Source organism: Rhea pennata, chromosome 16 (assembly GCF_028389875.1).
Source record: "Rhea pennata isolate bPtePen1 chromosome 16, bPtePen1.pri, whole genome shotgun sequence".
Classification (NCBI taxonomy): domain Eukaryota; kingdom Metazoa; phylum Chordata; class Aves; order Rheiformes; family Rheidae; genus Rhea; species Rhea pennata.
Window position 1 is genome coordinate 15476956 of NC_084678.1, and position 27383 is coordinate 15504338.

General features: G+C 48.3%; 2 protein-coding genes across 5 annotated transcripts; both read left to right on the forward strand.

The window, feature by feature from the left end:
* The first annotated feature begins 371 nt into the window (after window positions 1–371).
* GID8 (GID complex subunit 8 homolog) lies at window positions 372–8010 on the forward strand. 2 transcript variants are annotated; one of them, XM_062589450.1, is made up of 6 exons: window positions 372–498; window positions 1675–1804; window positions 3006–3202; window positions 3699–3896; window positions 4216–4392; window positions 7558–8010. In XM_062589450.1, the coding sequence occupies exons 2-5, from the start codon at window positions 1687–1689 to the stop codon at window positions 4387–4389; spliced, it is 687 nt and encodes a 228-aa protein (XP_062445434.1). In that variant the 5' UTR covers window positions 372–498; window positions 1675–1686; the 3' UTR covers window positions 4390–4392; window positions 7558–8010. The 2 variants fall into 2 exon arrangements, with proteins under 2 accessions (XP_062445434.1, XP_062445433.1); XM_062589449.1 differs by lacking the exon at window positions 7558–8010 and having other exon boundaries at window positions 375–498; window positions 4216–7183.
* Window positions 8011–11389: 3379 nt separating this feature from the next.
* On the forward strand, window positions 11390–26409 carry SLC17A9 (solute carrier family 17 member 9). 3 transcript variants are annotated; one of them, XM_062589205.1, is made up of 13 exons: window positions 11390–11502; window positions 15154–15351; window positions 16776–16915; window positions 17508–17607; window positions 18390–18520; window positions 19329–19425; window positions 19617–19713; window positions 20962–21049; window positions 21175–21209; window positions 21775–21890; window positions 22412–22467; window positions 22835–22864; window positions 22972–24852. In XM_062589205.1, the coding sequence occupies exons 1-13, from the start codon at window positions 11390–11392 to the stop codon at window positions 23133–23135; spliced, it is 1365 nt and encodes a 454-aa protein (XP_062445189.1). In that variant the 3' UTR covers window positions 23136–24852. The 3 variants fall into 3 exon arrangements, 2 of the variants coding, with proteins under 2 accessions (XP_062445189.1, XP_062445188.1); XR_009960056.1 differs by lacking the exon at window positions 11390–11502 and adding an exon at window positions 26380–26409 and having other exon boundaries at window positions 15109–15351; window positions 22972–23959; XM_062589204.1 differs by lacking the exon at window positions 15154–15351.
* Window positions 26410–27383: the final 974 nt, after the last annotated feature.

A 27383-nucleotide genomic window follows, 5' to 3' on the forward strand; every position in this document is an offset into this window, starting at 1 on the left:
GGAGGAGACTCATTTCCCCTCGCGCGGCCCCGGAGGATCGGCAGCGCCGACTCTGCAGGCAGTAACTCGAGGCTGAACGCCGAGCCCGCGCCAACCACGGCCCCCAACCCGCGGGGAAGCTCCAGGCGGCCGCAGCCTCGCCCCAGCGCCTCAGGCGCAGCTCTGGGCCGCGCAGCCGCCGCCTGAGGACCTAGGCCGCCCCCACTCTATGGTCACCCTGGCCGGGCCTCCCTCAACTCTATGGTGCTGGCGAGACCCCTCTCGCAGCCCAACGCTTCGTCTCTATAGCACCGCCTCCCCGGTCAGCGCGAGCGTACGTACGGGGATAGGCGTACACTCTGTCGCAGGCCCCAACTCTGTGGTTGCGTTTTCTCGCCGCTCTCTGGGCGCTGATTGGCCAAGCGGGCAGTTCTCGCGAGACCCGCGAGCCAGCGGCCTGGCCGAGGCGGCGGAGCGGGCCCAGGTTCGTGCGTCGGAGGCGGCAGCACGGCGCGCTCGGTAAGATGGCGGCGTCCGCCCCCTCCCTGCCCTGGGTCACGGGGGCCTGGCGCGCCCTTCCCCTGGCGCGGCCGGTCGGGCCTCAGCCGGCCGCTGCGGGCGGGGGGAAGGCGCTGGGCCTGCGGCGAGCGCGGCCGGGCGCGCTGCGGGGGCCCTGGCCTTGGCGAGGGCTGGGTCGGGGGGCAGCGGCGCGGCGGGGCCGCAGCGCTGCGCGGCGGCGCCAGGTTGGGGCCCGGCGGGCGGAGGCCGGAGCTTGTCCCCGCCGCTGCCTGTCCCCCCCCGCCACCCGCCTGGGAGCGGCGTGAATGAGGGGCCGCGACCGGTCGGCCCTTCAGCCGGTGTCGGGCTGGTCGCGGCTCCCGCCGCCCAGCTGTCCCCAGGTCGGTCGTGGCTCCAGCCGGCAGCGGCTCCGGCCGGCAGCGTAGGGGGAGACAAACCCGTAGGAAACGGGCTGACGATGGGAGCGCGCGCGGGTTCGTCCGAGAGGGGTGGCAGTACCTGTTGCTGCTGTTGTTACCTTTCCCCCCACCTTTTGCTGCCCCCGTGAGATGTAGGCAGGTGCCCTGAAGTGATTAAATGCTAGCTTAAATTTGAGCAAAGTGCTCTGCTTCCAAATCTGAAAAAAAAAAAAAGGCAGTAGTGTTTTAGAAGCGTTGTCAAAAGTAGTTTTGCTGTCAACAGCCAAGCAAAGCTAGTGCAAGTCTTTCATTTGTGTATTGGATAACTTAATGCATATTGCTTTGTAGCTATGCAGTCAAAGGTCAAAACTTTAAAGTAGATGTTGTATACAAAAGCTTTGCTTCAGGGTTTTGTTAACAAATTTTCTGTGTTGCTGTCAAACTCTTTGATTTGTTTGCCTCACACTGTGCTGTATAACTCTTGTTTTATGGTTATTTGGATTGTGTTTAAGAGAAGTATGAAAAGATGATGTTTGAATTTGTGTTTTGATGATTGATGAAAGCATCTTTAGAGACTGTCCAAGTGTATGTGAAAGAGTGCAGGAACAAGGGAGATGAAAATATAAAATAATTATTTGGGATAAACAGGCACCTTTTGGATTGTTAGTTTAAAAGATTTCATAAAAAGATATAAAGGTGGTAGTTACACAGTGCTTATGCACGTTAAATTTCATTTTTCTGGAAATGTGTTAAATGAGATGCTTTTCTTTCCTTGTAGTAAGAGTCCAGGATGAGTTATGCAGAAAAACCTGATGAAATCACAAAAGATGAATGGATGGAAAAACTTAATAACTTGCACATTCAGAGAGCAGATATGAACCGCCTTATCATGAACTACCTTGTTACAGGTAATAACATGCAATAATGCTAGGAGACTCTTAAATGCATGTGATTTATTTTACCAAAGCAGACAGTTTTTGCTAGAATGTGGTACTAGATGGAATAAAAATAAGAGTGGTAAAGATTTCATAGTTGCTGGTGGCTTCTCTTAGCAACATACTTCAGCTCCTGTATTCTGTTAAATGGAAACAACTTAATTAACTTCAAGGGAGGATTTCATACAGCAGAAATGATACTTATTAATCCTAACTCTTCTGCTAAATGATGCAGGAAAGAGAGTATCTTTGAAATAGTGTTAACAAACATGACTTGCTTCCATATTTAGTCCTTCTTTGTGCCATTAAAACAGGATTCAAGATATATTACTGTTGTTAAATAGCACTCTCAAAGCTGAAAAGAACAATTGTCAGAAGCAAATTTTAACTGGCTAGAGAATTAAACTATGGAAGAGCACTATTGTTAAAATAGTCTGAGACCAAAAACATTTGCCTGTTTAGCATATAGCCTAACTTAATACTTAGAACAATCAAAAACACTCAGAAATATGCCCTAGCAATTATGATGCATACCTTTCCAGTAGGTTATACTGGGGCGGAGGCATTTGTAGTTGATCTACACCCCTGTTTACACTGCTGTGTAGCTGGAGCCTCTAGGGTGAAGGAAGAGCATCTCAGTGGGATAGTTAAATATCATAGATCATTTGTGTGTGTATGAAAGCAGGATTTAGGATTTAGAATAGCTCCTGTAACTTTTTTCCAAATAATATGGTGTTAATATGGGAAATAATCCATTTTATTTTTCTGTTTGTTCTCAATAAAACTGTTCAGTCTGTGTAAACAGAATTGAGAGGTAGGGTATAGGGAGAAGGCAAAATACCCAAATTTTGAAAATGATAACATTTTGGAATAACCATGCTGCTCATTTTAAGTGTAAAACAAGTCTTATATTTAAGAGATGTTGGCCTATAACTTGCGTGCTTCCATAGAGAATGAGGATAGTTGAATTTAGAATGAACTAAGCATTATTAGATGCCTATTAGAATTAATAGATACTCTTTTAAATAGATAAGAACTTTTCCAGAAGTTCAGAATTAATCGTTTCACCACAAAAAAACCACAAGTAATACACCAGTCTTTTCATTTAAGTTGTCTTTTTTTTTTTAAGGTGCTTCATAAAATAGATTTTACAGGTAAAATTTTTCTATTTCAGAGGGCTTTAAAGAGGCGGCAGAGAAATTTCGAATGGAGTCTGGCATTGAACCCAGTGTTGATCTGGAGACCCTGGATGAAAGAATAAAAATTCGAGAAATGATACTGAAAGGACAGATTCAAGAAGCCATTGCATTGATAAACAGCCTCCATCCAGAATTGTTAGATACAAACAGATATCTTTATTTTCATTTGCAGGTACGGACAAGTGGCAAATTTTATCTTTACTTTAAGGGTTGCTGAGAGACTGGAAAATGAACTAGGGTTGGTTTTAGGGTTTCTGACTGAATATGCCTGCAATTTCAAGTATTCTTGATATCATTTTGTAGCAAGGAGAAACTGTGGCATGCCATGCGGTAACTATCATATACAATTAGTAACATGAAAACGTCTAACAACAACAGTCCTCTCTGATTTAGCAACTTCCAAATTACTGTTATTTTAGATTGCCAGTAGTTCTGGTAGTAACACATCTTTCAAAACCTGTTCTTCAATAGTGTCAACCTTTTCAATAGATTTTGTAGACAAGTCTGCTGCTCTTTGTCTCATACACTTAGAAGAAGTGACCTCAAACTGTCAAATTATGGACTAGTGTTTGTCTCAAATTACATACTGATGACTGGCAGTTACAGTCTTGAAATACTGAAGATTGGCTTATTAGTTTAGCTAATATTGCTATATTTCTCATATGTAGCAGCAGCATTTGATTGAACTGATTCGGCAGCGTGAGACAGAAGCAGCTCTGGAATTTGCTCAGACCCAATTAGCAGAACAAGGAGAGGAGAGCAGAGAATGCCTGACAGAAATGGAGCGTACGCTGGCTTTGCTAGCCTTTGATAATCCTGAAGAATCGCCATTTGGAGACTTGCTTAACATGATGCAACGACAGAAGGTAGTACGTTCTCAAAAGAAATTTTTTGTCTTCTATTCATACGTGATGCCTAAATATTTTTAGGACTATTTAGAAACATGTATACAGTGGTATGCAAAAGAACAAATGTTTCTGAAGTGAAATTCAAAAAAAATGGTGCTACTGTAATCAACTGCTTGGCACTCTTCTGTGTTTTCTCCAGCTTCATAGTGTATGGAGCCTTTTCCTGACCATATTCTGAGGAATCAACAAACTCTGTGTGACATTATCAATGTTTGTGTGACATTACTGGTGTTAATCATAGGAAAACTACTACTAAACTCCAGTGTTTCTTTCCTAGGTGTGGAGTGAGGTTAACCAAGCTGTCCTAGACTATGAAAATCGTGAATCAACACCCAAGTTGGCAAAATTACTGAAGCTACTACTGTGGGCTCAGAATGAGCTGGATCAGAAGAAAGTGAAATATCCCAAAATGACAGACCTCAGCAAGGGGACAATTGAAGAACCCAAGTAAAATGTGTGCAGATGGACATCAAATAATCTTAGTACTGCACAGTATACATTTATATCAGTCTGTGACTGAAATATTTTTACTACAGTACAGCACTCAATTCAGATTTTTCAATGAACATCTAATTTGAAGGGAGAAAAGTCCCTTTTAAATGCTGCAAAAACTGCATTGAAAGGCGCTGTATCTCTTTGAAAGTCTGACTTAGGCTATGCACTATAATACATTTTTAAAAAACAATTAAACAGGAAAGGAAAAATAGCATTTTTAAAAATACAGAACTCAAGGTTTCTAATTGGCTACTGATGCCTAGTTTAGTGGCCAGTGAGTTAATATGGAGTTATATTGGCAACTACTCAGTTAAGTTTAACTGTCTCCTGTTTGAAATGTGTATATAGAACAGTGAATATTTTCTACCTTTAAGTTATAGCCAGATATACATTCCCCTTAAAAGTAACTGGTCAAGTTTTCATCTATAACTTTGCAGTATGGTCAACCTTTTGCCTTGGAAATAGTGTAAAAACTTGTAAATCATAATTTAAGGACTTTTTTTTTTTTCCTTATTTCTGACTTTTGGTGCTTTATATGGTGAGAGCTATGTTTGTAATGGATCAGTGACCCATCTTTTTCACAAGAAGTATTGCTGGAAATAAATTTTCTCTTAGTTTTCATGAATGACCAAAATGGCCCCCAGAGGCAGGTAAAGGTTTTTGGTAAAAGGGGCTTTCCCCCTACATGAAACTTGCAGCTGTAGTAACCTGCACGAATCACTGCAGTGTCTAAAGCTTTGAAGACCACTGGGTTTTTGTAAGCTGAAAAGATGTACTTGTGTTAGGAAGTGAAGTAGGGGGAAGCTGTGCTCGCTGAAGCCTCTGATCCATCATCTTGTGCAGGATCTGCCTTTATGCTTGCTGAATAAGAGTTGTAGTTTTAGGGCTACTTAGGGCTATTTTTATGCCTTGAGCTGAGCTGTTTTTAAAAACTGAAATTTCCATTTTCCCAATTCTTCCATACCTTTCTGAAGAGATGCAGTTCATCTTCACCATTACTTTGTTTACTGACTGTCCTCACTCCAATTAGGATTATAGTTTTCATGTTTTACATGTGAAGTCCAGACTTTCAAGTCAACAGTTGTAATCTTCTGGGTATGGGATGTTCTGGTTGACTTAATTTTGCAGCACTGTATACTGGTGTATCCAGTAGTAATAAGTACTAATCTTGCCAAATCAATTTCTAGATTTTTAAGCCCATATATTGAGTTACTACAGACTTGCTGAACAAAGAGCAGTCTGATGGATAAAATAGTTTAACATCACGATACACTGGCATTGTCATACCAGTCCCATACTGTACATAATCTAGTCTTGTATGGTAGGTATTACCATGTAGAATGAAATTTAGTTTTCACTTAATTTTACTGGAATACTTACGCATTAAACTGTATAAAGCTTTGCAGATACACCTGACTTACGGAAACTAACAAAACCTGTTACTGATTGCATTACTGTGAACACTGTTTACTTGTGTAGCTATTTTTTGTGGAGGAGGGAAACCATTGTTTGTTAAGCAGCTATTAGAGATGCAGAGCACCAAGGTTAAGCTAGATGATGGATATAACAAAATGATTTTTGATTTGTTCCCATTTATTACTGATGGGTTTTGTTCTACATTTGAGGCTTTTGTGGTAGGCAGGTCTTAAAGTTCATATATAACAAACAAGCTATCAGTTCCCCCCATCTACAGCAGTGGTCTGGCTTTACTTCATCCAGACTGGTTATTCTGACACCAAACTGTTAACTGCTTTTTTTCTTTCTTTCTTTTTCTTTTTTTTTTTTCCCTCCAGTCGGTTGCTGTCTAAGAACCATGTATAACTTTTAGTTTGTGATAAACTGTATGGTTAATGTAACTTTGTTTAATAACAAACTACAGAAACAAAACTGGAATAGCTCTAATTTCTTCATGTATAACGGATCAGCTTTTCCTCTGTTCTAACGTTTGTGTGCTAAACCTCATCTAAAGCTTCTCCTGGATGAAGTGGAAAGTGGTGCGTTTTTGTGGCATGACTAGCATTTTTCTCCATGAGAAATGCAGTATTACAGTCCTGGTTGAGAAGTTCACTGTACTTCTAGAATGCTACATTAATTTCGTATAGTATTTGGGCAAAGATTGTGCATAGATTACTTGAATTTTCACTAGCTTGTTTTTTCCATTTAAAAATAAACATGTTTTTTAAGGGGTTTAATATGAAATTAGTATAGAACTATTTCACTTTGTTTTTATGAACATGCCACATTGATAAGCAGCTTTAATCTGTAAAGTTTTTGGTAACTGCAAGAAAATATTTGAAAGCTATGCATTTTAGAGAAAGCATAAAGGTAGTCATAATGGTACTTCTAAGGATCTTTATATTAGTGTATATAAAATAGTTTGCATATACAAATATAATATATAATCTGTTTGAAATATTCTTGAATGGTAGGGGCTGTGAAACATATTATAATTTATGGAAATATTGTACACAGTAAACAGACCTCTGTCAGTACACGAATGAACTTTTGTCATATGCATGAGAAATGTCTTACTTGGTGACTACTAATGAATGGGATTTTGCTGACCCGTTTTTGTTAGATAACCACTTTAACAAATATTATTAAATGCCACTTTGATCAGTTTGCTTTAGTGTAAAAATACATATTTTGTTCCAATTAATCTAAAACAATATGAAAATTTTTATATGAAGATTTGTTTCAAACTCAGTGGTGGCAAACAAATCTGGTATAATTAAATACACTACACTCATTCTTCCCCCAACCTTTCCTTTGTTGAAAACAAACAAGGTTTTTATCATTAATGTTATGAACATGAAGAAGTTGGCTTGTAAAATATCCTGTCTAACATGCCTCTGCAAAAAGACTTTATATCAAGTGTGTTTTGATTAGGCTATAAATTTTAGTCCTTTTCCAAAACTTATCACCTATCTAATAACACTCCTGACTCTGTCTCCTGACTGTTGACTGTTTGGTTTTTTGAGTGTCAAATCTAAGCTGAACTATGGTTGCTTCTGTTGTACGATGGAGTCACTTATGAAGCATAGGGAATAATGGGTGTCCATGAAGATGAGGTACTGGCAGTACTTTCTGAGAAATACTGATTAAACTGTTTAATTTTGTATAGCTGGAAAACCAGAGGTTGCTGCACGGAAATAACAGCAGAATTTTTAAGTAAAGCATTTCCTCTCAAGACTTTTGAAGAGGCAAACAGATACAGCTTGAAACCAGGTGAAGTAACTCTCTCTCTTTTAAGATGATTTTATTCAAACACTTTCAGCTCCTTCCAATCCACATTAACAGGAAAATTGAAATGGATGTGGAGAGCACTCATGTAGCATTAAAAATGCGTGAAGTTACCTGGAAAGAATTCTGTCTCCTTTCTACTCCTTGTAGGGGAAGCCATTACATTTTTCTATGATGGTTTTATTGCTTTTAATTTGTAAGATTTATGCTTTGTATGCTTGAATATAAGCTTAAAAGCATTACTTTAAAAAATCCTTGACTAGTAGATGACTGTTGCTCAACTTACTTCACAGCACTTTCTGTCCAAGTTCCTTATGAAGCTTATTAAATTGAATTGGAGCTTGATCCCTCTGTGTCTTATCTTCATGGGTAACTGGGCCTTCTACTGTCAACAGTAGCTGAAAGCATCCTTCAGATCCTTATCTCAAAAAATATAAAAGGATGCAGAATTTGCCCTAACTCTACCCTTAGACTATGCGAGTTGATGTGGGTTCAAAGCTGTGGTGTGGAATTCTATTTCATCTAGAAGCAATGTGACTGTTTAGTATATGTTCTTGCCACAATGTCCTTAATGAAAAGGAGCTAGCAGGGTCTATAGTTACATGATCAATGCTGTCACCAGCGCTGCTTGACAGCTCGTTGCTTTTACGTGCTCAGCTACACAGATAAAAAGCAAAGCTTATGAACAGGACCCTCGCAATGATTTGTAATTTTTGGTGGGTACATGGTGGTAGGACCTGTTTCTCTTCCTTTCCTCTGCCTTCAGGCTTTCATATGATGAAGTCAAGGATAAGGTTAGCTATACTACTGGTGACCTGCATGCTGATGTCTTTGGGCACTTCAGAACCAGAAAGCCCTTTGCTTTCCCTGTTGTGCTCCTTGTCTTAAACTGAGAATACAAGCGTATGCTGCTACCCTATACCTATCTCCTGGAGGAATTCCTACATAGGAGTCACTGTTCATTTAAAAGCAATCTGCATTTCGTAAACTTCTCTGTTGATTTGCTGCCTTTTTTTTTTTTTAACATATTGCTGTCTGCAGCAAGTTTACATTGTTTGAGACTAGAAGCTGCATGTGTTTTCTTTGAAGTGTGGGGAAGTTGTACAGTGAGAGCCTCTTGCTATCTAGGAGCCATTTAAACACAACTGTACTGTCCCTTTAGAAGACAACAGTTGTCATCTTGGAGTGTGAGAGACTATTTCTTCCTCCACATCCCTTGAAAACACAGTATTTGTTCTCGATCAGTGCTTAACAAAATAGACAAATAATATAACCATTCTGATACTGTGGATAAATTTTAGTGATCCATAAATATTAACCCAATAAATAATCTGTTTGGTTTAATCTTTTGGCAGATTAAACTGAACACATGAAAAACTAGAGCAGATTGTTTTCTCACATAAGATTATTTTCTTAAGTTAGCGTCTGTCTTTTGAATTGATTCCATTTGCCATTTAATCAGCTCAATAAGAGATTTTCTTTCAGAAAATTATGCAGCAGTGAAAGGAACAATTTGTGGTTTTAGACTTATTTATGTGCATGTGGTAGATGCTACGAGCTGGCTGTTAACTTTACAGTCGCAACTTACTTTACACATTTTTTAACCACAGCTATTTTTGGAAGTGAAACTTGCTTCTTACGTGAGAAGCAAATTAGTCAAAGCAGCTCTTCAGTGAAGAGACAATGTTGAGTAGCATAAGGAGGGGAATTGGAGGAGTACAACAAATACAAAAAACTTGTGTGCTATACTAAATCATACTTGTATGATTTGATTTGGAAATTGAGCAAGCTGATAGCCCATGGGCCAGTATCAATGCTTACATCCCCTAGTAGTGGGGCTGTACCATACGCATATGTGAACTAACATGCCTATGAGCTAATCTGTTTTCCCTCTGGTTACTGTATCATGCCCAAGATCTCAGCTCTTGAGTTCTGTTTTGAGCTTATTACATGCTTTAACTTGTGCAGTTACATCAGCATTCATCTCCTCTCCTGCCTAGAATTAACTAATTCCAAGTATATATACTGTTTAAAAAGATAAGCATGTATACACCCCTAACTCTCCTAATCCCTCATCACAGATTGAACAATGGTTTTGATTTTGGCTGCAGTTCTCCAGGACTTGGCTCCCTCTTCTGGAAATGAGCACAGCAGCAGAGAGAATAAAAACACCCTTCGCCTAGTTCCTTGTCCAGGTAACCGAAGGGAAGCCTACAACTTGATGATGACTGAACCCCATAGTTATGACACGTGGTCTTCTCAGTTCCCTCTTGTACCTAAGCCTATTGGTATTTGCTTCCTCTATCAGTAGGAGGACTGTGCAACCAGACCAGAGGCCTTTTGAGGCAGATCTATTTCCTCCAAGGCAAAGAACAGAACAGAAATGACTTTGCTTTTGTCATCAGCTTTTTGTCTCCTTGTTTTAGAGTCGTCTCTAGGGCGTATGAAGAACCTTTTACTATTTCCTGGTCTAAGGTTCAGTTCAATAATGGTTTTACCCCTTCTGATTTAAGTTGCTAGCTGCTCTTCAGGGACTTGTAAAGTATTCCTGTTAGGAGAAGGATGGGTGAATTAGCTAAACATTAGTCTGCTACAGGCGTAATTTTAATGAGCATTTACAGGCTGCTGGTTCTCCTGGAGTAGCAGATGGGAGCTGCCTGCCTTGCACCTGTGCTCCGCACGTTTTGGTGCGGCCCCGGAGCTTTGCTCGCTTTCCCGAGGGCCGTGTATGACCTTGGTGGGCTCTGCTGGAGCTCCTGCTCCATCCTCTGCCGAGGGGCAGTTTTGCAGTGCCTGCATCCAAGCTGCCACCAGCCACGCCGCCGCCTGAGCAGTGTCCTAGCAAAGCTCCTCCTCCTGCTCATTCATATTCCCGAACTGAGTCACAAATCTCCTTGTTTTGGACTGAGATAACCATTATTTTAATTGCTTCTATTAGAGTGATTGTCTCTCCCACATACTTTAAAGGAAGGCAACAGCCCTACCCAAGGGAGTTAAATCAGCCTGTAACAACACTTACTCCCATTTAATTTTTCCTTAAACTCTTCACTTTGTAACATCGTATTTGTTTCTAATCCTTGAAAAGAGGAGGCAGCCAAAGCGGCAAGGCTGGCAGGAGCAGGAGGCTGCCCTGCAGCGGCACCGCGCTGCTCGGGTGGAGGCCGGACAGGGCAGAGAGGTGAGGGGAGACCCCCCCCCCTTTCCTTTCTTTTCCCTTATTTTTTAAATTTGCTCAATTTTGCCCACGACGTGGGTGTAATTATTTACCGGGGGGAGAAGAGGGGAAAGTTTGTGGGCGCGAGATGGGGGGGAAAAACGAGGCGTGAATTGCGCCCTGCCCCGCGCCCGCTCGCGGTTCCGCGGGTTCGAGTCCCCCCACCCCCGGCCGGCCCTGCCCCGCGCCGGCTCGCGGTGCCGCAGGTTCGAGTCCCCCCACCCCCGGCCGGCCCTGCCCCGCGCCGGCTCGCGCTGCCGCGGGTTCGAGTCCCCCCACCCCCGGTCGGCCCTGCCCCGCGCCGGCTCGCGCTGCCGCGGGTTCGAGTCCCCCCACCCCCGGCCGGCCCTGCCCGCTCCGCAGCCCGGCGGCGGCGGCGGGACTTCCCGGAACGGCGCGGCGGGAGGCGCTGACACGTGGCCGCGGCGGGGGGAGGGAACCGGAGCCCGGGCCGGGGCCGGGGCGATGTGAGCCGGCGGGGCCGGAGGGCGCTGCGCGCATGGCCGCGGGCTGCGGCAGGAGCGTGCCCCCGCGCAGCGCCGAGCACGGCCCGCGGGCCGCGCAGCCCCACGGCAGGAGGAGGGATGGCGGCGCCGAGCCGTACTGGTCCAGGTAAGGCTGCGCCCCCGCTGGCTGCCCCCCAGCTCCCCTCCCGGCCCCGTGTTGCAGCAAGGTTTGTGCTGGAAGTTGTGATGGGTTAAGATGAAGCCTGAGCAGCAGCTGCACCGGCGCTCGACGGCGCTCGGGGTCTCCAGGCTGAGGAGTTCTGAGACTCAAAAGCACCTCTTGAGCGCAGGCTGATGGCTTTCAGCAGTGGGGTTATAACCTTCAAAATCGACCTTTGGCACTGGTGTTGCTTAAAACTGTAAGATCCCCCCCCCCCCCCCAAGAAATTGAAAAAAAATTCCTCTCTCTGCCTTCTCTTTTCTAATTTATCCCTAAGCGTTAGTAAAACCGTATGTTGGGGGGGGGGGGGGGAGAATTCCCCTCTGGATTTTCATGCAACAAAGTTTCCGTTTAGATTTTGTTTCCTGTGAAAAACATTAACACGTTTTGCCAGAACAAAAACATCGAGTTTTCCAAACTTCTTCTAAAAACGCGAACCGTCGATAGCCGCTTTCTGAACCGGACGGGGCCGCTGGTGAAATGCCTGTCGGGGCAGACGTATTTTGAAGCAATTCTGACCACCTTAACCAGCGACTGCGGGCAACTTCAAGAATCTGGCTCACGGGGAGGAGCAGGAGGACAACCCGAACCGCAATCAGCTCGTTATCTCTACTGCCGCACGCGCGCCCGGCTGCCGCCGCATCCGCTGCTGCGAGGAGGGGGAAACCCTTTTCTCGGCAGGTTTATTTTGCCACCTTTGCTCCTGCTGCTTCTCCTCTTGTTCACCCTTTCTCCAGCCGGCTTTTCCTTCCTTTCCCGCCGCTCTTCCTCTGTGGTTTATCCTGCCTCACCCAAACTTTCCTGCAGGTTTCCAGTGGCTCCGATGTCGCCCGGCTGCTCTCGCTCTTCCAAGAGCAGCACTTTGGGTTTGGAAAAAGCCCTCGCGTTTATATCTAACCCGTCTGGCTGTTTGGATAGCGCCTTTATCCCGGTGAGTTTAACATGCCAACCAAGGCCCTGTAGGCCGTGGATACGTGTTCGCATCTCCGGCGGAAAAACGGATGCGCCGAGAAGAAAAATCACATGCGACCTTCGGCAAGAGAAGTCCTTGGTGCTCTGCAGACCACGGTTTGGACGGTGCTTCCAGAAGAGATGTGACACGGAGAACCCCCTGCGTCCGGGGGGCGGCGGCGGAGTCCCAAAGCCCCGAGATGGGGGGTTCCCAGGGCCTTTTCCCGCGCCGGGCGGCACAGCCCGGCCCGGCGGTCCCCACTGCCTGGCTGAGCTCCTCGCCCACAGCGGAGGTCACGGCATTTCCCGCGCGCGGAGCCCTGATCTTCGGTCAACACAGCGCGTGCCCTTTAGTTACAATTTTTTTTAATTTTATTTTTTTATTGCACTAGTTTCTCATCCTAGTTTTAACCAGTGCTGGGAGCTTTTTGCATGGAAAGCACCAGCAAGAAAGTGGTTTTGTTTATGGCTGTTCTGGGCCTCTCCTTATGTCATGGCATGAAGCACGCGTGCTTTTTGTTAGCAGCTTTTCCCCCACTTTCTCTATCCGGGTTGAGCCGTCATCTCCAGCTCACGTGAGCTGCGGAGATCTGATTGCACCTCTGCTTCTGCCGCGAGCAAGAGCTGCAGAGAGGCAGGGAGCTGAGCGCAGCGCCCGCTGAACACCGTGTTGTTGCCCTCCACTGCTCTGCCGAAGGAGTTTGTGCCCCGGGGGAGCCGCGGGAAGCCGGCAGCCGTCCCCATAAAAAGCCCCGTGTCCTCTGCCATGCGCCGCTGCCTGGGGCAGAGGGGAAAAAAGCTCCTCTTGGCCCCAAAGCTGCTTTTGACAGCAATGAATTGCAAGCTTTAACTGGTGGGCAGCACAGCAGAATCAACCTGAGCAGGAGGGGGAAAAAAAATCTCGCTTTTCACAAACGTGGTAGGTGAAGAAAAACAAAACGAGGGAAGCAAGGGGGCTGTTGCGCCAGGTGGAAAAAATAACTACCCGGGCATCGCCGCCTGGCGCGCGCCTCGGCTGGCGTGCAGCGGGCCGGCGGAGAGCCGGGCTGCGGCTCCCGCTCCTTCCTGCCCCTTCCGCCGCGGGGAACGAGCGGCGGCGCCAGAGACGGCTGCTGGCCGGGGCCGGCCATTCCCGGCCGCGCTGCCTTGCGCCGCGCTGTTGCACCCCAGAAACCCCTTTTAGCCGCTACTGCGCGATTTGTCCTTATTCTTTCATTCTTGAAGCATTTTTTTTTAATTTTGCCCCTTTGCATTGGCATCTTCTATAATTTTTGCTTTTGCTGTTTTGCGCTGAGCAGGGCGTTGACTCTTCAGCAGCCTCTGTGCTAGCTGTAATTAGGAAAAAAAACACATTTGCGGAGCTCCTTCCTCTGCTGCAAAACCCAACCTTGTCCCGGCCCAGCAGTAACCCTGTCCCCGCTTCCCTGTGGGTGCGGGTGGCCGGTGACCGCTCGTGACGCTCGGATGATTGCAGGCAAAGCAGGACCCGCCGCCGGTTTGGCACCAAACTGATGTGTTATTGCTGCCAACCTTCCTATCGGCGCGAGAGCACCCGTCTCGCCGCCGGGGTTATTGCATCCGTTTGCACGTGCCCGCAGTGAAGAAGGCTCCAGCCTTCAAAGCCCCGGCTGAGGAGCTTCCCGATGCTGCTGCCAGCCGTCGGCGCTGAGCTCCTTATTGGCCTCGTCAGGAAGTAGCAATAAATTAATTAGCAGCAGGCAGAGCTGCCCGGCGTGTTCGTGTCGCGTTGTTCCTCCGTCCCCCTCCACGACGGCCCATTCGACACATTCAGAAATGGCCTTGTGCAGGGCCGGATTAACCTACATTTATCCTAATTCCAGTACAGAGCAATCAGTGCTTGTTTCAATGTGTTAAAAAAGAAAAAAAAAACAAAAACAAAAAAAAACCCAAAGTGACCTGGGTTGTTTGCCAGGCGAAGGCAGGTAGGTTTAGCAGTGTGGAGAGCGCGGAGGTTATGCCCTGGTACAGCAAATGCTGCCAACATCTCCGGAGCAGAGCGAGCCTGTCTGCAGGGCTTTGTGCTCTGGCTGTAACTATAACCAAAGAAAACATAAAGAAATACAAAGCAATATAAATAGAGGGTGCTGTCATGAAGCCTTTAACTCCGTAGCCCACAGGCAACGTGGGACTGAGCCCGAGGTTGGCGGGCTGCAGGAGGACGAAGGCGTTTGCCTGCGTGGGGGCTGCAGGTTTGCAGAGAAACGAGGGTCCCTGCGCCAGGAGCAGGGGCAAATCGCCTTTCTCCCCTTAGATGCAGTGCGGGGGACCGTTCTCAATATATAAATACTAAACTTAGTATTCAAATGCCAAAACTAGACCCAATTTTATTAGCATGTTAATATTATCTTAAATTTATCAGGTCAGGCTGGTTTGTGTCGTTTCTCTCTCCGGGCTATTTGGCCACCTTGTCTTGCTGAAGCCTTGCTCTTTCTCGAAGGGTAACAAGCCGTCTCCCTTGGGAAAAACGAATAGGAAGGGCGAGGAACAAACCTTACAGCAAAAGAAAAGAAAGAAAAAAGAGCCGGAGGGACGGGCTTTCCGCCTCGCTCCGCCGTGCAGCCCGCGGACGGCGGCGCGGGGGGCTCCCGGGCTCACCGCGCCGTCTGCCCCTCTCGCCCTCGGCAGGCCGGAGACCCGCGCGTGGACGGCGATGCTGCTGCTGGGGACCTGCCTGCTGTACTGCGCCCGCGTGGCCGTGCCCGTCTGCGCCGTCGCCCTGAGCAGCCGCTTCGCCTGGGACAAGAAGCAATCTGGCGTAGTGCTGAGCAGCTTCTTCTGGGGTTACTGCCTGACGCAGGTGATCGGAGGACACATCGGTGACCGGTACTGGAAATTATTTTTATGCTTTCCTCTGCTTGGGCTTTTTCTCTGTAATGCTTTCTGCGGCTGTGGCCGCGCGGTTCAGGTCTTGGCAGCGGTGAAGGGTATCTGCGGGGAGCAGCTCCGCGGGGCTCTCCAGATCGCACTGAATGTGCTCCAGCTCTTTCCGTCGGGGCCTCCGGCTCCGACTCACATGTAGTTTTGACTATCCGACTAAATTCCTGGGTCTGAAAATTGATGTTATGTTTACAGCTAGGTATGCACTGAAGGGCTTTGCAGAGGCAAAATCTCCAGGAAATGTAGTGTCTAGGTGATAATCGCTGCTTTAACAGTTCCTGCCTGGGTACCATAGTGGTTGTATTAATGGGCACTTAGACCAGGTGAAAAAAAACTACACTGGAAACAGTGGAAAGCACTTTCAGAGTAGTGTAATGTTTCTAATGGAGGTAGTTTTTAGTACTCGTTCACTTATTGCAATAAAGAAAAGAAAGCCCACATCCTAAAATATTAAGCTGACTGAAAAAAAAAATACGGCAGGTGTAAAGCAGACCTAATTTTAGAAAAGTGATAAATGGTGATGCTCTTGCATACTTCTCAGCCGCTGCTCGCAGGGAGCGTTACTTGTCCATTAACAAGCAGTTAAATACCTGTGGTGTCGCACAGATGCTTGGCAGGGTTTATAGCCGAGATCGCTAACCAGAGGAAGAAGGTATTTCCATTCTGCAAGGCACTCAGCTTTTCTCGGTTTGAGCTGCACGGTCTGCTGCCTTCGTTCGTGGCTCAGCACCTGCGGGTGTTGCACCCGGTGTTCTGGTGCAGCCTTTGCACCGGCAGGCCCCCGTCACCGCTCCCAGTTGTGCCTGGGAAGAGCACGTGCCTCCGTTTGATGGGAGCGACTGAAAAACCAGCTGGCTTTAAGGAAGGATCTCAGTAATCATCTGCTTGAGTTGCTCTCCCCAGCCAGCCTGTCCTTAGTGAGGAGCTCCTTCCTAGAAACCCTTCTGTGAGAAGCACGTACCTGGAAGGAACGCGTTATCCGTGCAGTGCGTTCCGCTGTTTCTTTATGCTCCTGAATAGTTTGCAAACAAATGCTTTCCCCCCAAAAAAGAAAAAAAAGTTAGCAGGCAAGCATGGCTGATGCAGAAGAGCAAAGGGAAGAGAAAAAAACATCATTATTCAAGACAAAGGGAACAGCGGCAGCAGCGTTGAATTCCCCTGCGTCAGAGACTTTCAGCCTTGCTGGAAAACTGTCTCGCGGCCCCTTCCTGAGCCTCGTCCCCAAAGGGCTACAGAGGAGAGGAACAGCTTGCGCTGAAAAATCACCCTTAAAAACTGGCTAAGCTGGGATGAACGCTCTTGGTTCCTGTCTGGGGGACTTTGCCCTTTTGACTTTTGCTCGTTTTTGACACGCATTTTCTGTCTTGCAGAATAGGGGGTGAAAAAGTCCTCCTCCTCTCGGCGTCGGCCTGGGGCTTCCTCACGCTCATCACGCCGCTGCTCGCCCACGCCAGCTCGGCCCCCCTGGGCTTCATGACCTCCTCCAGGTTCCTCATGGGGCTGCTGCAAGGTGAGGCGAGACCGTCCCCGGTGCGGGTGTTTCTCTGCCCAGGGGCTTCCTCACAGGGCAGCTCGTGGGCGGTGAACTCGGATGCGAGTTTGGTTTGCGATGCTCTAACTGTCCTCCTGTGTGTTCGGGCAGTCACCTGGCTCAAAACTGCCTCCACATCTGGCACTTCTGCAGGGGAAAAAAGCACCATTTCTAGGGGAAGTCACTAATAAGTCGTTCCCATGTAGAAATCTGCAAGATGTGGGCTGCTGCAGTAAGAAGCTGCAGCTGCTTGCTTTGGAAATCAAAAAGATTCCTGCTTGATTTTCCATTTTTTACAACTCCTTCAAAGCACCTGCAAAGCAAGTGCATTAGCCGTGACAAATTTACTGTAGTAGCAGTGATGCTAGAAACAGAGGGTTGGGGAGAAGGTGCAAATAAACCTTGCATGGCCTCGGATTCATCCATTTCATTTTATATCCCTGCTTTGTGTTCACCGAAGGTCTCGTTGCCTTGCCTTGGTGCTTAGCTCCCGCGGGATCTTTTACGTTTGCTTTGCTTTGCTCGCGAGCGGGCGCCAGCCGACTGACCCGTCTTGCTTGCATTGCTCCAGGGGTGTATTTCCCTGCCCTGGCCAGCCTCCTTTCCCAGAAGGTGCGGGAGAGCGAGCGCGCCTTCACGTACAGCACGGTGGGCACCGGCTCGCAGTTCGGGTAAGTTCTGAAGAGCCTAAGGACGTCATACGTGATGAAATGCCGTTAAATAGTTGGAGGCAAAATGTTGAGCCCAAAGTGCGTGTGGATTCCCGGGCCCTTGGGGTTGTTGCTGTTGAGCACGCTCATGCCCACGTTGCTGAAGTTTGTGTTCTCTGAAATGTACCGTTTGCTCTTGACCTGTGTCAAGGATTTTTGCTTTTGAGACAGACTTTGAAGAGGATTTGCAACATTTAATTTCTAAGGGAAACAGCCTGATGCAGCAGGAAGAACAGGGATCAGCCGGGGACTAGTCACCCGTCCTCTCTGATAAACGGGGATAATATAACTTTCCCATCTCTTTTAATTTCCGTGAGAATTTCCCTTCTAAGTGGAAGGGTTGTTAAAAAGTCCAATAGAAATATTCCTGCATTTAACCACTTGGAATTCCGGTGCCCTCGTGCCCTTTGCAGATGCAGCTGCTCCCTGAGATACTTCCCACGCGTCAGGTGCCCCGCACTCTTTCCCCACCGAGCGCGCTTCGGCTCGGGGCTCTGCGCTTTCCTCTCCCCGAGACGCACGTCGGTGGGAAACGCAGGGCTCCGTCCGCAGCCGGAGACCTCAGCGGGGAGATGCTGAGGACCCGGCCGGAGGTGCTGAGCCGGGAAGTCGGGCTGGTTTTGGGGGGCTGCAGCGGTGCAATGGGCAGGCTGAGGGCTTTCGCAGCTGCGGTTAGTGACCCCAAGAAGCTCCTGCTGCTGACTCACGCAGTCCTCAAAATTGCTCTGTGGTTTCCCTTCCAGCACGCTTGTGATCGGTGGGGCAGGATCTCTCCTCCTGGACTGGTACGGCTGGGAAAGCGTTTTCTACTTCTCTGGCTTGCTCACTTTGCTCTGGGTTTACTGCACGTGCAAGTACCTCCTGAACGAGAAAGGTAATTTCACCCCCGTGCATCCCTCCGGCTGCTGCTCGCTGCCAGCGCCCTTGGGAACGAGTCGGCTGTTTTCTGCAAGCCCCCGAGTTCCCAAGGTGATGCCTGGTGTCACACAACGAATTTTACTCGGGTATCTTTGTATAACATACAGTGTGTCTGACTCGAGGTGCTAAACCCAGAAACAAGCTTTTGAAGTGGGAAATCAGCAATGTAAAAGGTCAAAGTCCCACGCTGGATTATATTGCTGTTGAGAGTCTGATCTAACTCCTCAGCCCTCTTAAGCACCAGTGGAAATACCAAGCAGAGCATGATCTTCAAAGTGGATTAAGCTAAAGTAGAACAAGATACTTATTCCAAAGTAAGAGCATCCACACATAGAGCTTTTTAAAACCGGTTAATCTGGAATATCTGCTCCAAATAACTGTCAGGGAATAATTCCACATATGGGCAAACGCTGGCTACAGCGTTATCTGAGTGTGGTGTGTAGGAGCCCGGCTCATAAGGAGCCCGATGTGTGCCTGGTGCTGTACAAAATTCACACCTGGTCCCTGCCCGAGGATATTTCTGTCTAGTCATACCAAGAGATGTAATGAATAGGTGAAGGTGGCTGGATGGGGGAGAGTGTGGACACAGTGAAAGGGTCTTGCTCAATGTAGTAAGGCGTTCACGTAAGCGTCCGGGGTAGGTATTGCAAAGAAAAAGGGTTAGAAGTAGATTAAAGCCATTTGTGCCGAAGCCTCGCAGCTCTTTCCAGTTGCACGGGGCAGTGCTGATCATCGCTTGCCCTTGTGTATCTCCTTCCCCGCAGAACTCGTCGTCCCCTTGGGCTGTTTAACGAGAGGCCTCCCCGTGTCCAAGCAGAGCAAGGTTCCCTGGAGGCAGCTGTTTCGAAAGGCGCCGATCTGGTAGGCGGATGCTGCGGCGGCGAGCGCGGGGCAGCCAGCGGCGTTTCCGCCTGGGAAAGCCAGTGGGGCGGGTGGGAAGGCCGCGGGGAAGCTAGAGCACCTGGTTTTTTTGTTGTTGTTGTTTTGTTTTTTTTCCCCCAGCGGGACCTGTCGCTGTTACTGATCGTTTCCTCCCCGCTGTGTGTTTTCAGGGCCGTCATCATAGCTCAGCTTTCTACGGCCAGCACGTTTTTCACTCTCCTCTCCTGGCTGCCAACTTTCTTCAAGGAAACTTTTCCCGAGTCGAAGGTAAGCCGGCTTTCTGGCCGGCAGCGGAAAGCGAGCGCGGGGACCTGGCGGACCGGCGTCCGCCCCGTCTGCAGAAACCCTCCGAGCGCCTTCGCGTGCCCGGAGCCGGGGAGGAGCGGGCACGGGGGCTTCCCTGGGACTTGGGATGTCCGGATCTGGCCCCCGCAGCGGCGTCCTGCACGGCTTGCACTGGCGCGCGGCCAACGCGCCTGCTTAACGCTCGCCCGGACAGGTAGAGCAGGATTTGGGCATCCTCCGTTGCTTCTTTTTTTCCCCAGCCCTCCCGTGGGCACCCTCCCAGCACGGAGGACAGAGTCGTGTTTGGTTTTTAGGCTGCTCTTTGCCGAGGGAAGGACGGTTTTCAAATCGTGTGGAGCTCATCATGTTGTGCCATTGCAAATGACCCCTGACTTGTTCATTCCTGTGCTTACATGTTTTTTTACTGTACTGATATTGTAGAGCTCAGGGCAGCCTGAAAAAATTATAATTATCATTAATAACATGTACTTCAAAAAACACTGCAGAGGCTTCCCTCTCCTCGGCACAGATGATGTTCCCATTTTTCAGAAACCTAGTTAATACTCACCTAGTACTTCGGTGTCTCCTCGTTCTCGGACAGTGGCACGATCTTTTCTACAAAGCTCTGTCAGGTTTTTAAATAACTTCCAGAGCTGCTTCCAAATGCCTTTTAATATTACATTTGTAAGGCGCTTTATGGCATACTTGATATTTATATTAGAATCATGTATTAAACCAGCAAACATATTGTTGTTACAAGATCTGTGCACCTCCGGTAATACGCCTGTGTGGCAGTAATTTACCATCTGTTCGGCATTGTATCGTGGCGCTCTTATGTAACGTTCCTGCATCAGATAATCGCTTCCTAGATTTTAACAAAACGCGGCTTGCTCGCGACAGCAATCACTCGCGTGGTAAAGCCGTGTCACCCGCTGGCCGCCCTCCCTTTCTGCAGGGGAGCCGCCGTGTCTTTGCGGTGCTCAGTCCCGCTGCGCCTCTCCGCCCTGGAGCTGGCGTCGCCAAGACCGCGTTGAACGTAGCAGAGCTGCTAAGGGCTGCAGCCCCGCCGGGGGCCGTGGAGCGCCGCGGGGTGCAGCTGCGAGCGAGCTGTGGGAGGTGGTTTAGGATCCCGCGAGGAGTCCTCCTCTCTCCCTTTTTTTATTTCTCACGTTTACAGAGAGCAAACTCAGCTCTGATAGCATGCCTCTCTGCATGTTTGCTCTCTTTTAGGGTTGGGTCTTCAATGTAGTCCCGTGGCTGGTTGCAATTCCAACGAGTTTATTCAGTGGATTTCTGTCTGATCATTTAATCAACCAGGGTAAGAGCTCTTTTGGCTTTTCCTCATTTTTTGTCCTAAATTGCATTTACCCAACGCTCTCCTGGCTGGAGAACAAGGTTAACTGTTGAACTGTCCTTGACTGCAACGCTTCCTTTCTCTTCCAGGATATAAAACCATCACCATTCGTAAGTTCATGCAGGTAAGAGAAATAAAGCCACGCGAATGCAACTCGAGCTGCCTGATGGCCTCGAGGTGCGTGGCAGTCTGCTGGGGAAATGCAGGCTGGGTCTCCTACAGAGTCAGGCTGCTGGTTAGAGACAGAAAGAAAATAGGTTTTAGAGCTTTTCTAATAGATTAGTGATCAAAGTGTGTGGGAAATGAAATCCACTTTGTGCACAGAGATTTGTGAGTGCTCGGAAGAGGTTTTCTTCAACAAAGACCAGTCATGCACTGTCATGCCAAGTGACTTGTTAGATATTGCAGGAAACAGCAACAGAAAGATGAGCAGGAAGAGAAATGCCAGGGGAAAGTGCAGTGTATCCTCTACAACCTGCGGTAGTGCCTCCGCTTCCCAGTGTAGCATCCAGCTGGACTGGCCTTTGGCACCCAAAAAGGCAATACAAAAGGGGAGAAAAAAGGGCCTGAGGAGCACCTGGTGCATGATACGTTCTTTGTGTTTGAAAGGGAACAGTTTGTTTCCAGAAGGAGCTGCTTTCTTCGTTACAGCAAAGCTGCTGTGACATTTAAATTTCTCATTCTTCCAGGTCATCGGCTCAGGTGTATCGAGCATTTTTGCTTTGTGCCTGGGTCAGACATCCAGTTTTTGCAAAGCTATCGTGTTTGCCTCAGCCTCTGTTGGACTTCAGACCTTTAACCACAGGTAATGAGAGCGATAAGGACACTAGCTGTGGCACTTAGCTCCCACCCGGCTCATCATGTTGGGGTCCCAGAGTAGGCTCCCTCCGTCATTGTGTCCGGGCAGAAACTGGCACTGGTCTGAGCCTCGTATATTGGTCCCTGCAAGGCTGGTGGAGTTTAGTGACCACCGGGCTGGAGATGGTCCAGCAAGACCTGTGGACCTTGTCTACCTTGGGGAAGGACTAGACACACTGAGGAGGGCCCATTTGACCGAGCAGGTAGTAGCACATGAAGCATAAGGTGAATTGTGTTTTGATCCTTCCCAAGTACTTTAAATGAGCTGCTTTGAACTGAATCCTTTTCCTTCTGTTGCTCTCCCATGTCGCTTCACTGTCAGCCACTTTCCTTCTTCTCTTCTCTTTACAAGCTATTGGATGTCTGGGATCTTCTGCTGTTGTGTAACAAACTGAACTGTGTGTAAACAATGAAAAAGACAATCACGTTCCATTAAAACAGCCTTTTTTCCTCTCTCTTTCTCAATAGTGGTATTTCAGTAAATGTACAAGATTTGGCCCCCTCATGTGCTGGCTTGCTGTTTGGTAAGGATCCCTCAAGACCTGTCCTGGAAGAACCTGTGTGTAGGGGAGGGGATGCTGCTGGCTGCACTGAAGCTTTAGCAGGAGCAGCACCATGCACTCGCTGGTCTGCGTTTGCAGCCTCAGCTTCCTTCCCTGCATACACCTGCCACTGCTGGGAGCGAGGAATGGCGTGAACACGCCTTTTCATTAGTGAAATGAGTGCATGCACAGAGGGGTGGGAAGAGGATAAGCATTTCGGCCTGGCGGCTGTTCCTGCTGTCAGCAAGGTGTTTTGCTAGGAACGTAGGTTGGCGTCGGGTGGGAATCCACGTCCTTGGGTTCCTGTGAGCCAAAGCAATAGGGCAATTTCCCTTTCTTTTCTTTCCAGGCATTGGAAATACCGGTGGAGCCCTGCTCGGTAAGGAACTTCCTGCAGCTCATCCTCTCCTGGGGAGCCCCCTCGCAGCTGGCGGGCAGGATCTGGCCCCAGCCCTTGCATCTCTGTCTCTTCTCTCCTGTGCACAGGTGTCATTTGCGTGTACTCGGCCGGCTATCTGATCGAAACTACTGGCTCTTGGATTTCCGTTTTCAACCTGGTGGCTGCTGTTAACAGCATCGGCCTCTGTGCGTTCCTGATCTTCGGTGAGGCCCAGAGGGTGGACACGGACTCTGCATACATAGACCTGTAGAGATGAGCTCAGCAAGCCGTCGGAGGATAGCAGAGTGTCGTGCCGATGGGTCATTGTCGCACAAGTGCCAAAGAACATATTTTCTTTTTGCAGAAGTTTAACGGGGGGAAGAAAAAGACCCTATATTTAATGGGTCTAAATGAAACCCACAGGAGAAAAGAAATCTAGCTTTCACTTTTTGCTCAGGGGATGGCTGATGGCCTAGAGAGCCAACCAGCTCGACATAGCCGGTGAGAATTTGGCCCATGTGGCTGGTTTGCCCCAGTCCATTTCTAGTGGGCAAATATCCACATGGCCAAAATAGCTTATTCTGCTCAATGCTGAGTGGTGCTGCAATCTGCACCCTTGCCGAGGACCACCGACTGCTCCTTGAGGGAGAGCTGCTTTTCCTGCCAGGAGCTGGTTCCTCTGTGCTCTGCTGTCCTGTGAGCACACAGAGGATTGCCAGCTCTTGTGCTGCCAGTCAACACATTTCGTCCGGACTCAATGCAAGGAATAATCCAAAAGAGTGTACCCCTGCCCTAAACGGTCCCTCGTGTGCCTTCCCTTTGCAGTATGTTTGACAGGTACAATCCAGGTGTAGAAGAGGATGGGTTGTGTGATGAATTCAAGGCTTCCCTTCAGGGGAAGCGAGGATTTCTGGTTGGATGTCTACTGCAGACCCTGGATGTGAGGTTGCGTCTATATTGCCTTCACCATGCTTGAGCCGAGACTAGAGTTTGCAGGCTGAACTGTTGGATCCAGTTGAGTCCATCCTTGCTCACGGGTTGAACCCGAGGGCTCCTTCCTCTTTGCTACCGGCTGCAGAGCAGACCCAATCTAAGGTAGGCAACCTCAAACCTGAGAGCAGAGGACCACGCAGGGGCTGGACTCGCTCACCCAATGGTTAAGTTTGCCATTATATATACCTGGCAGTGTAGACATAGCCAAGGAATCCGCCGGGAGTTGTTTTGCCATATGCTGTGAATATATATGAAGAACAGGTCATGCTCTGTACTTTGGATCTCTAATCCCCAGTGCTTTCTACTTTATTGTGTCCTCCCTGTGCCTTCAACAGGGCACAGGAGATGTTCCAAAGAGCCTGCAACAGGCACTTTTTCTTCCTGTAAAGGTAATTTCTGCCTTGTGGATCTGTAGTACCAGATGTGGATCTGTGCTGTTCCCCGTATCAGAGGGAAATATTTGGCTGTATATGCCTCTGAGCCTGAATGTCTTTAAGTTATTTATAAATATTTTAAAATTTAAAGTACCAAATTCTATAGTCTATTTTATGTACTTGAGGCCTGATTCTGCATGCTTAGTTTGTGTGGGACTCCCAGTGAAACCCACAGCATTTCTGGGAGGGAAGGTTTTGCCAGCCTGCACTTTTTGGTTCTGTGGGCTCTATCTTAGATGTGACATTTCATATTAAAGAAATTCACTACTTTTCCTCCCCGCCTGCCCTTGCTTGCAGCTGGAAAGACCCTCTTTGGTTCTGTAGTGCTTACCTCAATGCTTCTGCTGGGGCTGGGGCCAGCTTCCCCAAGGCCCCCTGCTCTGGTTTTGGGGTGCAGACGTGTCTGCAGGTCTGTTACGAGTGCAGCCGATGGAAATCGGGGCTGAGCGTTGCAGCTCCGGTGCAGAGGAGAGGCACAGCCGGCACCGCGGCTCACCGCTGTGCTCGCCCTGCAGGGAGGCTGCAGACCCACGCTCGTTGTCCACACCAAAACCCTTTCCTCTGCCCCATTTGTTTTGTCTTTTTTTTTTTTTTTTTTTTTTTTTTTTTTTTTTGCCAAATTTCTTTTTGGAGGATATCTTGCAGGTGTTAAGCTTCTAAATACAGAGATTTATAATGAAAATGCAGATTTTTAATTGCAGGGACACTAATGGGTGCCGCTTAACTAAGTTGAGCTGCTTGCAGGAGGTATTAGGAGATAAAGATGCCGCTGCCCGATGCCTTCGCCGGAGAACGTAGCATCTGTGTGGCCTGATCTGGGGCCAGGGAGATGGGAAGGAACGTTTTCTCCCTCTTTGCTTTTTGCCCCCTGTGGGCTGGTTGCTCCTGTAGGTGCAGCCCCGTGTCTGGGGTGCCGCACAGCGCAGAGCCAGGGCAGCGAACGCTGCTGGGAAACGTCAGGGTAAAATGGGTAAGGTGAGAGGGAGGGAGGACATAGCAAATGCAGCCCCGGCTCTGGAGGCATCTCTTTGCCAGCCTCGTCCAGTCCGTGCAGATTTCTTGCACATCTCCCTTGGCCGTTGAGCGTTCCAGCTCCGGCAGAGCGAGGATTGCCCAACTGAGAAGGGAGGAAATTCTGGTTCTCTGTTAATTCCTGGTTGCACCATCTGTTGCAAAAGAGTTGAATTCGTCAGTTCAGATCGCCCTCGTTGAAGTGAGGCGGGTGGGCGAACCCTGGGCTCTGCGAGCCGCTGGGCAGCTGGGAGTCGCACGGGGACTCTCTGTCTCCGTAAACTTGCTATGAAGTTAAATATTTGAAGGACATTTGAGGCTCCGGTTTTGTTGTGTTCACCCGCTGTCAGCAAACTATTGCAGCCGTTTTGCTCACCTGCACTTGTGTTAGTCTGAACAGCGTTGCCAAAGCTTGCGGACCGACAGGTTTTGTTACAGAAGGACCTGCAAAAATAAAGGACGATAATCGCTGGGGCAGCATCTGATTTTCATTTGAGTGCGAATTCACGTGCTGGGCAAGGGCCAGCCAGAGGTGAGCCCCGCTCATTGCCGTGAGCAGCTCGGCAGGGCTGCCGAGGGCCGGGGCGGCAGCGCGCGGGGAGCAGCACGAAATGCGACAGCCGGGCGCAGCTCTTCGCACTTTTCTTTCTCATTTGTAGAAATTGCAGCGGGAACGCTCTGCCCGAGCAGGAGAACCAGTCTGGTCTGGTGTGCCTCCACAGACAGGTCCCCTGCCACTGGCAGAGCCTTAAAAAAAATACATAGCAATAAGAGATACTGCCAGCTTTTGGGCTGATAGGTGCATGTAGATGCCAACAGAGGGAGCTGCGAGATCTGCGATGTGCAGCCAGGCTGGGTGCAGCAGGGCTGGGTGCCCCGGCCCGCGGATGGGTGTCCCTTGGGCAAGGGCACAACCACTGGGAGGAAGGAGGAGGGAAAAAAAAAAGAAAGAAGCTTAGGAATACATTTAAAGGGGAGAAATAGCTGTTAAAAGAATTTTAAAACCTCATCCGCATGGTCAAACAATTAACAGAAAATCTTTCCAACTTCTTCATGGTATCCCACAACTGCGCAAAGCCCTGGAGAAAGGGATGATCCCTGCCAGGGTCCTAAAACCGCCCAAGTCTCGGGGCACCAGGGCTGTGGGATCACGGCCCTGCTGTGCAGTCTGCCTCAAGGAAGATGAGGACGGCGTTTAAGCACTGATTAGTTACAGGTATGTTGTACTGTTGCTGTGGGTTGGAGATGATGGGTCGATTTATATTTAAATTGTTTAGGGCATGTTCAATAGCTGGCATAGGCTCTGCAGCATCGAGAAGATACGGGTTTATTGCAGCTTGCATAACACAAAATCAATAAACACATTCAAGCAGATGGAAAGCAAAACATGGGGAAAATAGCGCTGTTTTTTGGAGGAGAAAAGAAATAGCAAAGAGCGCTTTTGGCTGATACTTCCCCATTGAAAGCAGAAGCAGATGCTCTCGCAGCAGAGGGACCTGATGTAGCATCCACCTGCCGGCTCCCAGGGGCCGGGACGTGCCCCAGAGACGGCATCATCTGCAAAGGGCACCTCGCGCCCAGCACTGTAACAGGCAAAATATCACCCTTTATTGCAGCCCTGACCTACTGCATGGCACGTAATGAGGAATTTTCCATTTCAAACTTTAATGCAATAATTAAGACGTCCATTAAGGTCTTTACAGTTTGACTGCTTTGTAATTAAAACTGGGGAGGGTGGAAGGCATCAAGCTCCCGGCAGCGGTTTTAAATGCTGGCCCCTTTTCCCATCTCTGTTCCCTTTCTTTTTCAAAATCGTTTTCCTGTTCTTACTTTAACTGTTTATCCTCAGGGCAGGTGGCTTTGTCGAGGCAACAGTGCAGGAAAATTTCAACGCGGAAAACAACCTTAATTCGAATGAGCATGACTGCTCCTAAAAGAGACTCTCTTCCCCCTCTGCCAAAACACCTCTGCAGCAATCGCACACCAACGCGGCGTGAGCGTCAGCGGTGACCGGGGGGGCTGCCGGCAGCTGGCATCGATACTCGTCTAAAATTTTGTTCCTAGGTCGGCAGATTTTTGTA